The 10,643-nt window shown below is 51.9% G+C and overlaps 1 protein-coding gene across 6 annotated transcripts in view; it reads left to right on the top strand.

The window, feature by feature from the left end:
- garre1 (granule associated Rac and RHOG effector 1) overlaps positions 1-10,201 on the top strand; it is a 132,254-nt gene extending 122,053 nt beyond the window's left edge. For 5 of the 6 annotated variants that reach the window (XM_070898318.1, XM_070898319.1, XM_070898321.1 and 2 more), the window contains 5 exons: positions 83-1,149; positions 3,432-3,597; positions 5,437-5,568; positions 7,336-7,414; positions 8,753-10,201. In XM_070898318.1, the coding sequence (XP_070754419.1) occupies positions 83-1,149; positions 3,432-3,597; positions 5,437-5,568; positions 7,336-7,414; positions 8,753-9,112 (1,804 nt within the window). In that variant the 3' untranslated portion in view covers positions 9,113-10,201. The remainder of the gene's footprint in view (positions 1-82; positions 1,150-3,431; positions 3,598-5,436; positions 5,569-7,335; positions 7,415-8,752) is intronic. The other variant, XM_070898320.1, reaches the window with a different exon arrangement.
- Positions 10,202-10,643: the final 442 nt, after the last annotated feature.

A 10,643-nucleotide genomic window follows, 5' to 3' on the forward strand; every position in this document is an offset into this window, starting at 1 on the left:
TCAATATTAACCCATCGAATCCATCTCTCGAGATGTGGCACTGTTGGATAATAAGTTGTCTATTTTTTGTTCATTGACGCAGGGAGCAAGTTTTGCCGAGCATTCAAATCCAGCTGCGGAGGGAGTGCGCTGACTTTGGGACTCATGTGGACCTTCCTGCGGGCAATGGGAATATCGTCAAGTCCTCAGGCGGGCTGCAGAAGACTTTTGCCAAGCTTACCTCGCGCTTTACAAAGCGAGCGTCCTGCAGCAGCGCGAGTAACAGCAGTGGCAGTGCCGGGAGCTTCTCCATCCCCAGCACGCCTTCCAAGGGCGGCTTCTCCATCAACAGCTCCGAAGAGGAGCGGAAAGCAAAGCTGCCCAGCCATTCCGACCAGAGGCTGCAAAGTGTTCTCAACATTGGCTGCTTCCCAAAGACCGTGGATTCGCAGGAAGCCTCTCGGGGCACGTCCAACCCCATGGTCAACGGGTTCTCTGTGGACAAGAGAGAGGCCTTCTTCAAAGGGGACGACGGCAAGGACGACCAAGGCATCAAGTTGCCAAGCGACCAGGAAATGCAGGATGTTATCGACTTCCTCTCTGGGTTCAACATGGGCAAATCCCAACAAGCATCGCCTCTCATCAACAGAAGGAACTCGACGGCGGCAGCAGAACAGAAGCCGGCTGCCCTGCAGCAACCGCAGACGGTATCGCACACTCCACTGCCGCCTTCCCACCAGGTCTTGCAGCAGCATCAGCAGCACCAGTCACAGAAGCAGCAGCAACAGCAGCAATTGCAATATTACCAGCACCTCCTCCAGCCCATTGGGCAGCAGCCACAGCCACAGCCAGCGCGACCACAGACCCCTCGCGCCCCCGGGAAATGGCCAAACAGTTCTTCTCAGCAGACGTCACACAGTCCGGGAGCGGGACTGTCTCCTATTGGGTCCATGAGCCAATGGAACAATCCCACCACGCACTCCGACTTGAGCTCGGACTTGTACAGCCTGGGTCTGGTCGGGAATTACATGGACAGCATCATGGACAACGTCATGTCTGACATGCTGGGACCGAAGGTGGCGAACACCAGGAATAACACGTGGCCCAACCGTGTGCAGAGTGACGGGGTCTTCGGAATGCTGGGAGACATTCTGCCTTTTGATCCAGCAGGTAAACTATTCCCGGGAGCTTTTGTGTCTCTTCTTTAAAGAAAGAAAGACTTGCATTTATATAGCGCCTTTCATGACCATCGGACATCCCAAAGCGCTTTACAGACAATGAAGCACTTTTTTGAAGTGTAGTCACTGTTGTAATGTAAGAAACGCGGAAGCCAATTTGTGCATAGCAAGCTCCCACAGACAGCCATATGGTAATGACCAGATAATCTGTTTATCAGTGATGTTGGTTGAGGGATAAATATTGGCCAGGACACCGGATAGCTCCCCTGCTCGTCTTTGAAATAGTGCCATAGGATCTTTTACTTGAGAGAACAGATGGGGTCTCGGTTTAATGTCTCATCTGACAGTGCAGCGCTCTCTCGGTACAGCACTGGAGCGTCGGCCTAGATTTTTGTGCTTGAGTCTCTGGAGTGGGACTTGAACCTACAACATTCTGACTCAGAGGCCAGAGAGTGTTACCCACTGAGCCAAGGCTGACACTGATCATAAAAGGCCTCCGCCGCAGTCGGCCGAAATGGCTGGTTGTACCAAGGGTGCCAGGTTTGATCTGTGCTCTTGCTATAACTACGTTCGTTGTTGGGTCAGGAGTGGAGTGAGCCTGCGAAAACTAGGTTTAGTGTCTTGGGTACAATTTTTGAAGCGTTGTCCACCTGACGTGTGGAATAACACATCTTCAGGGCTTGATAACAAAGCAATATGCCCATTGTGCAAAGGCGAGAGATCGGAGCCATTACAGCGAGTATCGGGGAATTTCTCTCCTCGGTGCTGCAGGTAAGGCATTCACATGGGCTGTTGACAGATTACAAGTACTTGCTGAACCTCTATCCGGAGAGTCAGTGCAGTTTCCGTGCCGGGAGAGCAACAATTGACATGGTCCTTGCACTAAGGCAAGGGAAATTGTCAAGTCCTTGATCGATCTTACAAAGGCTGCTGACCTGGCCAGCGGAACGGTGCTCTTCCAATTGCTGGAGAGAGTTGGTTGACCCTCTGTCCTCCTCTGCCTGATTTGATCCTTCCAGGATGGTACAAAGGCGACAATCCAGCCTGATGGTGATCAATCTGACAGTTTTGAAATCCATAATGCCGCCAAACAGGGGTGTGTTTTGGTGCCAGTGCCCCAGGCGATAGTGCAGCGCTAGCACAGGGTGTTTCAGAACACCAAATAAAATGTCAGTTGTGACTGATATAGGCCGCTTCGGTGTTGTGGGGGGTGGGGGGGGGGGGCCATAACCTGATTGGAGTTGCGGAAAAGATGGGTACGGAGTTGGGAGGCAACAGCACGATCCGGGACCTTGGAGAGGAAAGGGAGGTGGTGATGGGGTAGTAGTTTGCAAGGGCAGATTTATTTGAGGATGGAGCGGGGTGGTGAATGACAGCTTATTCGAAGGGAAAGGGAGGGACAGTACCAGAGGAGAGGGGACCGTTGACGACATCAGCTAACATGGAGGCCTGGAAGGAAGTTAGAAGCTCAGTGGTCGAGGGAGCAAGAGCTGGGTCTCGTGGACCAGGTGAGCTCGGAGAGGGGGGAATGGGAAAGAAGCTGGAGAAAGGTGTGAGCCGGAATGCCACCCTGATTGCGATGAGCTAACTGGGTGTATTCAAGGGCCTGAGGCTGGGTCTTCGCTGCTTTGTGAGGCTGAGCTACTCACAGCCTTCCTCAGGATCTTCAGAGGAGCTGTGACCAACGTCCCCATTGAGCTGCGAGGCCGTGCATGGTCTGGAGGTCCCGCCTGAGCCGCTTGCCGGCTTTACAATGGGGGAAAACCGCGCATGCGCCGAAATTCGAATGAGCCCGCTGTCTGTTAAAGGGGCCACGCACCCAAAACAATATTAGAGGGAACAGTGGCTGTGACGCATTGTCTGAGCTGCTCGTGTGTGTCCTGGGAGCAGGCGATCCATCCCACACTCTCAGCTGCAATTAACTGCCGTAGACCAATGACTAGAGGAAGAAAAATGTGTAAAAGAGCGCAAGGCATTGTCCGACAATGATTTTTGTTGGGTCCTGTTCATATTGTTGTGGCCAATTGTTTGCGTAGGGGCTGCGTGTGTCATTTTGAAACGTAATCTGTCACAATCTATTTATCCTGTCGACCGAGGCTGATCACCGACAGGTGACTGGTTAGTCATTTGTTGTCACTGTGGTAGATTGTTTAGCCAAGTGGATTAAACTGAGCGGAATTGCTGGGGAAACAGCTGAATGTGTCAGTAACTCAAGCCACCGTGCCGTTTTTTCTCTCTCTCTCTCTCTCTCTCTCTCTCTCTCTTTCTCTCCAGTTGGCTCAGACCCAGAGTTTGCCCGGTATGTGGCTGGCGTCAGTCAGGCCATGCAACAGAAACGGCAAGCGCAGCATGTCCGTCGGCACAGCACCGCCAGGACCAACTGGCCCATCTCCGACGAGCCTCATCGCACATGGCAGCCGCCCGAGTACTTCACCGAGGGGTATGTACCGCAGGCTCTCACATTCCCAGCTGGTGCAGGGGAGCAGGGCCCCAGCCCAGGGCCCACACACTCCCGGCTGGTGCAGGGGAGCAGGGCTCCAGCCCAGGGCTCACACACTCCCGGCTGGTGCAGGGGAGCAGGGCCCACACACTCCCGGCTGGTGCAGGGGAGCAGGGCTCACACACTCCCGGCTGGTGCAGGGGAGCAGGGCTCCAGCCCAGGGCCCACACACTCACTGCTGGTGCAGGGGAGCAGGGCTCACACACTCCCGGCTGGTGCAGGGGAGCAGGGCCCCAGCCCAGGGCCCACACACTCCTGGCTGGTGCAGGGGAGCAGGGCCCCAGCCCAGGGCCCACACACTCCCGGCTGGTGCAGGGGAGCAGGGCCCCAGCCCAGGCCCCCACACACCTGACTGGTGCAGGGGAGCCAAATCATGCAGCACTGGAAGGGTACCTTGCATTGTCTCCTTGGGCATTGCTGGAGAGGTTGCATGGCTAGTGTGTGGAGCATGTGTGTACTGTATAGCCATCGTGTAGCTGGGGCGGGGCAGCATTATTAGCAACTGACTTCTCCATGATTAGTGTGAACATCCAGCAAGGAGGGGGTCATCTCCAGCAGTGTGGGGGTGGGTGGGGGGTTAACTAGCAGTGTGTGTGGGGGGGGGGGGGGAGATAACTAGCAGGGTGTGTGGGGATTGGGGGGTAACTCTAGCAGTGTGAGAGTTGAGGGGCTAACTCGAGCAGTGTGGGGATTGGGGGGTAACTCGAGCAGGGTGTGTGGGGGGGAATTCTAGCAGGGTGTGTGTGGGGGGGGGTTAACTCTAGCAGTGTGGTGGTTGGGGGTAACTCTAGCAGTGTGTGTGTGGGGGTGTAACTCTAGCAGTGTGGGGGAGAGGTTAACTCTAGCAGGGTGTGTGGGGGGGTAATTCTAGCAGTGTGTGTGTGGGGGTTGGGGGATAACTAGCAGTGTGAGGGAGGGGGGTTAACTCTAGCAGGGTGTGTGTGGGGGTTGGGGGATAACTCTAGCAGTGTGGGGGAGGGGGGGTTAACTCTAGCAGGGTGTGTGGGGGGGTAATTGTAGCAGGGTGGGGGGGCGGGGAGAAGGGACTCCAGCACTGTGGGGGAGGTTACTGAACTCCGGTACCTTGAGTATAGAAGATTGAGAGGTTAAGGTTTTTCACTGTGATAAGCTGTCACTTTAAATGACTCCATGCCCCTTTAGCACTGGCCCAGGGAGGGGTGCAAGGTCCTTCTCTCCCAGTCTCAGTGCACTTCAATCTCTGAGCAGAATTTGCGAAATGTGGCCGTCCTGGTCCAGTGAAGCCGTGGTCCGTTTTAATCGCTCTATTATCGAGGAATGCACTCACTGGTTGATGCATGTTCAGTTGATGTTTTCCTTGTGGTGGTAGTGGGGGGGGAGGATTTTTAATGAATGGCAGCAGTGGAGGGGCTGTAACTGGTTTCCATGACACTTTGGCAAAAGAGGGGGTCGGGGGGGGGGGGCAACTGGTCAGAGTTTCCCTGGTCGCTGCAAGGTCGAGATCGGGCTGGGCTGTGACGCCTTTTCCATCTTGATTGAATAGCCGATTGTCATTCACTGGCTGCACATCGACATGAAGAACTGCTGCCATGGCCCCTTCGAATCCGAAACTTCCGGAGTGGGAAGAACCAAAGCCAATCCTCCCTTTCCTCCCAGCAGCAAGGGAGGTTGGAATTACCAGTGCACGGGTGTTTTTCCTCCCCTCCCACCCTGACTGCAATGGAACTGGTTAAATAAAAGTTGCCTGGACTTGGATCCGTGGAGCTGATCTCTGTCTCGCTCTCTCTCCGTATTTTACAGGGATGTGATGAGCTGGTCAGGGACCCAGGGAGACTCTGCCAGCTCCAGCGATGAGGCTTCTTCTGCGAATGGGGACAGTTTATTCTCCATGTTCTCGGGGCCTGACCTTGTTGCTGCTGTAAAACAGAGAAGGTAAGAAGCATATTTAGTGATGGACTGCAGAAAGTTGTCTCAAAACTCTAACGTTTTGGGACCATCTAGCCCAAGAGGAATCCAACCTCTCCCTTTGTGGGCCATTTAATTGCCAGTTATATCAAGTTGCTGAGACTAACATCTTGGGTTTAGGATCTAACCACCACTGATAGATGGGCACCAACAGTCCTTTCCAAACCTCCGGAGGCACGGAGTTCCTCCTGTTTGACTTTAAACTATGGACCCTGTATCCAACAGAAGAACTTTCCTGGATCTAAATTCTCCATACCCACAAAAATCTGAGCTCTTGCCTGAGGATTGAGGTCCCAGCGTAAGCACTCTTTCCTCCAATCTCAGTCCCTGAGCTCAGGGATCAATCCCCCCTCCTTACACCCGCCAATAATTCTGTGCTTCTCCTGTAAAATGGAGAACAAAGTGAGCCACTCCACATGTGGCCAGAGCCAATTTCATCACCTCCACAGACTTGCAAGTCACACCTCCAGCTACACAATAATAGCGCTACATTAAACGCTTCATTTTCATTCTTGGCACCTGCAAACAGTGCAGGGACAGTGCTAATGAGCTATCCACCAAAATCCGCCCCCCCCAACAACCCTCCCGATCTCTCCTGCTGGGTTACCTCAAGCATGTTATTTAATATGTAATCCTCATTTTCACTTCTGCTTCAACTCCATCTGCCACCTGTCTGCCCATTGACTGGTGCATGGCCGATTGAGACCTGTGCAAGGAGACAAGGGGTTAATTGTACCCAAGGGAAGGGACAGATTTCAACGTTGTGGTCAGAAGAGATTATTGCACCGCTCTGTCTAATCCCTGCTCCAGGCTCGGACCCATTCTGCTCTGCATCTCCCCCCTACTGTCTAATAATCTTTCTTATTTAAGTGATATTTATGTTCTACGTTAAAGCACTTGGAAAAACCTGACTCTTTTTATTTCTGTTTTTGCTCTCTAGCCGTCATTTTGAGTTTACTGGATAAATTATGCTTAAATGTATTCAGCCCTTTCAGGCTGAAAAATGGTTGTGCTTTGGAAGTGCAATGACTGTGAAGCGGTTAAATACGGCAGCCATTCTGTCTCAGCAGTGGCCCACGGGATGAATGACCAGTTCATTTGTTCTTTGTTGGTTGTGGGCGGAATGTTGATCAGGACACTGCAGGAATTGCTTGCTCTTTGAATGATGCCACAGAATGTTTAACATCCACCAGGAAACAGGCCGACAGGACTCTTGCCTTACACCTCCAACAATTCAGAGCAGTCCCGAGGGAGTGCTGTAGTGTCGGAGGGGCAGTCCCGAGGGGGCGCCGCACTGTCGGAGGGGCAGTCCCGAGGGGGCGCCGCACTGTCGGAGGGGCAGTCCCGAGGGGGCGCCGCACTGTCGGAGGGGCTTTAAAGCGCTTTAGGGAATCCTGAGGGGTGTGAAAATCTCTCTCTCTCTCTCACCATGCTAAGTGCTACCAAATGAGAGACTTGACTGAGAGGGGTCGCATTGTGTTTTTGCTTGTCCGACAACCAGTGAGTGGTTAGGATTTGGAATGCACTGCCTGTGATAGGGTAGTGTAAACAGAGTCGATAATAGCCTTCAGAAGTGAATTGGATAAATACTTGAGGAAAAACGAGCGGGGGACTGGCACTAACCGGATAGCTCTTCGAAAGCGCCGGTGCAGACTCAGTGCAGGCTGAATGGCCTCTTTCTGAGCTGCACTATTCTATGATTCTATAAGTCACCATTACTGTTATGTTTTGCAGAAAGCACAGCAGTGGCGATCAAGAGACTTCCACTCTGCCGTCTCCTCCTGTCTTATCCACACTAGATGATCTTAGCCAGGTATGAACATAAGCCCTCTTTTTCCTGACTAGAGTGTCTTTATAATATGTTTTACCGGGTTTTCTGTTGTACTTTAGACCCCTTTCCTCCTGCCGGGGCCAGAGGTGGCTGGACAGGGAGCCTGCTCTCTCACACTGCAATTGCTGCTTGCTCACTGCTCCTACGCGTGGGTGCATGGCCATGGCTCCGATGGGGAGAAGGGTGCACTGTGCCTGTGGGGTACAGTTCCACAGGTTCCAGCCCCGCTCCGCTCCCTCACCAAGTAGCTGCTTCTCCACGCGCTGTCCAGACAATGATTGACTTAAGGACAAAAGCAAAATACTACAGAAGCTGTAAATCTGGAATATAAACAGAAAATGCTGGAAACGCTCAGCAGGTCAGGCAGTGTCTGTGGAGAGAGAAACCGAGTTAACGTTTCAGCTCGATGACCTTTCATCAGAACAGATTGAATGAAGGAGACTTGTTTTGCATTCAGTAATCAGTTATAGCCTCCCAGTTGCAGAAATCTTGAGTATAGAAGATTAAGTGGTGATCTGATCAAGGTGTTTAACATGATGAAAGGATTTGATAGGGTATATAAAGTGTTAACTATTTCCTCTGGTGGGGGGAGTCCAGAACAAGGGGCATAACTTAAAATTAGAGCCAGGGGTGATGTCAGGGAGCACTTCTTCACACAAAGGGCAGTGGGAATCTCTCCCCACTTGCCCCAAAATGCTGCAGATGCTGGGAGTCAATTGAAGCTTTTAAGGCTGTTCTAGATGGATATTTGTTGGATAAGGGTATGGAGGGATATGGAGAAAATGCGGGTAAGTGGAGTTGAGGTGCAGATCAGACACGATCTAACTGAATGTCAGAACAGGCTGGAGAGGCTGAATGGCCTCCTCCTGTTCCCGTGTTGATGAATCTGTGGCAGACCCCGAGTCCAGAAGTGAAATGGCTGGAAAGGTTCAGCAGGTCAGGCGGTGAGAGGGGAACACGGGAGGTGATGTTTCTGGTGTGGACGCTTGTCTGATCTCTTCCTGTTCTGAGTGTCTCCAGCATTCGCTATTGTTTGGGACTTGTACCAGGGTACTTTGCTCGGTACTTGACCCAGTACGGAGATTTTGTGCACCCGCCCCTCACTTTGCCGGGAAGCCCGGTAACTATAGAAGCCCCAGTACTTTGCTGATCATTTTTCAAGTGACTTGCCTTTTGTCGGAGTCATTTTGTTTTAGCTGAAGACACTTAATTCCAATTCACCGTTCTCGCAGTGCCTGTAAGGTCCACTCTCGCCTGGGTTTGCTTTTATTCCAGGGTTTTGCCAGTGATGTGCCTCACTATTACACTAATTTGCGATAGTTTCTTTCGCAGGATAACAAAACCAAGACTTGGCCCCCGAAGGCTCCCTGGCAGCACTCGGTGCCCCTCACCAACACAATGCCCAATCCTGGCACCTCCCTGTACCCAATGACGAGCCCCGTCAGCCAGTGGAATGACTCCATGCAGATTCTCCAGTCGCCTGTGTGGTCGACAGCCGGCGACAGCTCTCCTTCCACGGGGATCTCTTCCAGTTTTTCCTACGCACAGCAACAGCAGCAGCAGCAACAGTCCCAGCAGCAGCAGCAGCAACAAGCTTCCCAGCACAAAACAATGAACAAGGGCTTCAAATCCTACCCCATCAAGCAAGAGAGGAGACAGTCCTATCTGCATCAGTACTGAGTTTTCGGAAATGACAAACAAAAAAAAAAACCCAGATCTTAAAGGGGGACAGGGTTCTGTATTCTAGTGAATAGTCCCACAATTCTAAATGCTCTGGGCGAGGTTGCCCTGCCCACCTAATCGACCCTTGTTGGTGCGTCCTGCCTTTCCCCACTGCTGGTGTGCGGCAGCTCGGAAGCGGATTGTCGTGTCGTGACACCATCCGCCTAGTTGTGCCATGAACGGGGCAGCGCAGTGGCACCGAGGGACCCACCCACTCTGCTCCCCCCCTCCCCGCCTCCACTCAGTGTTTCTAGATACACTGGACACATTGTACTCCGAGCCAGCTCTCGGGCTAGCATACTGCTGCTGACGGCCAAGTCCAGCTCCCTGTCACCGGGGAGCACCACGCATTCGGAGGGGTGCGCGGTGTGGGCTGCAACACGTTGGCGGTCTGCGGGGGGGGGAGGGGGGGGAAGGTAGTGCGAGAGAAACACCCGGCAGTTCTGTTATCATCTGACCCCAGCTGCGGAAGTCCTGGGCTGTGGGTGCAATCTAGACACTTGTGGCCCTTAAAATTAAACCAATAGGGGTGATGCTGGGTCGCCCCAGTGTCGCCAGACAAAAGCGTAAAGTAACTAACACGTGCCCGAGGACACTGCTAATCTCAGCAAATCAACTGAAAGTCCATTTCCAATAAGGACACTTTGGCTAAGTGCGGGATCCCTACTGACAGCATTTGGGCTTCTCACTAGGATACATTTCCTTAAAAGAGTAGCTTAATCTTTGTAATGTCGTGGTGTAGTTGCTGGTTTAATGTACTGAAATTTTGAGCTTTTCCCACTTTCTCGATTCTGAGCTTTAATCCCCGTCCTTTTTGTAAGTTGACTGACCGACATGGCGCGAGACGTTACATGTCCTCGCGCACTAACCTTGTGTTCTCCGTGGGACAGGGACTGAACCGATGGTAATACCTTGCACCTATTTCTAGAACTAACCCTTACACAGGGCAGTGAAGTGAGCACTATTGACGGTGCTTGAATACAGTTGTATCAATGACATTGACAGGGGAAATAAAAAGTTCAACTAAAAATCATTATTTAAATACAAGAGCTGCTCAAACTGTTTTATAGTTTGTATCGAGGAAAAACATTTAAAAAAAAAAAAAATCATCTATAATTTTTTTGTACTTTTTTTATTTTTATAAATGGATCAGTGGCATCCTCTCTGGGGAGGAAGTCTCACCGGCGTTGAGAGACACGACAGACAACCTGATTCCACCACCCCCCGCCTTCGGTCAGCTGTCGGCAGGGCCACTGGTCCGTTGTGTGGAAACTGGATGTTCCATTCTGGGTGGCCAGGGAGGGGGAGGTTTTGAAGAATCCGGGAAAAGTAGCACAAACCTGCCTTGTCAGCTAAACTTTTATATGAAACATCATCCATAGCCCAGAATATTATATATATATATATATATATATATATCTTTCTCTCTCCTCTGATATTCTATCTCTCAATCTCTATCTCTCTATCTTGCATTCTCTCTCTCTCATTC

This window comes from Pristiophorus japonicus, chromosome 13, assembly GCF_044704955.1.
Source record: "Pristiophorus japonicus isolate sPriJap1 chromosome 13, sPriJap1.hap1, whole genome shotgun sequence".
NCBI lineage: Eukaryota > Metazoa > Chordata > Chondrichthyes > Pristiophoridae > Pristiophorus > Pristiophorus japonicus.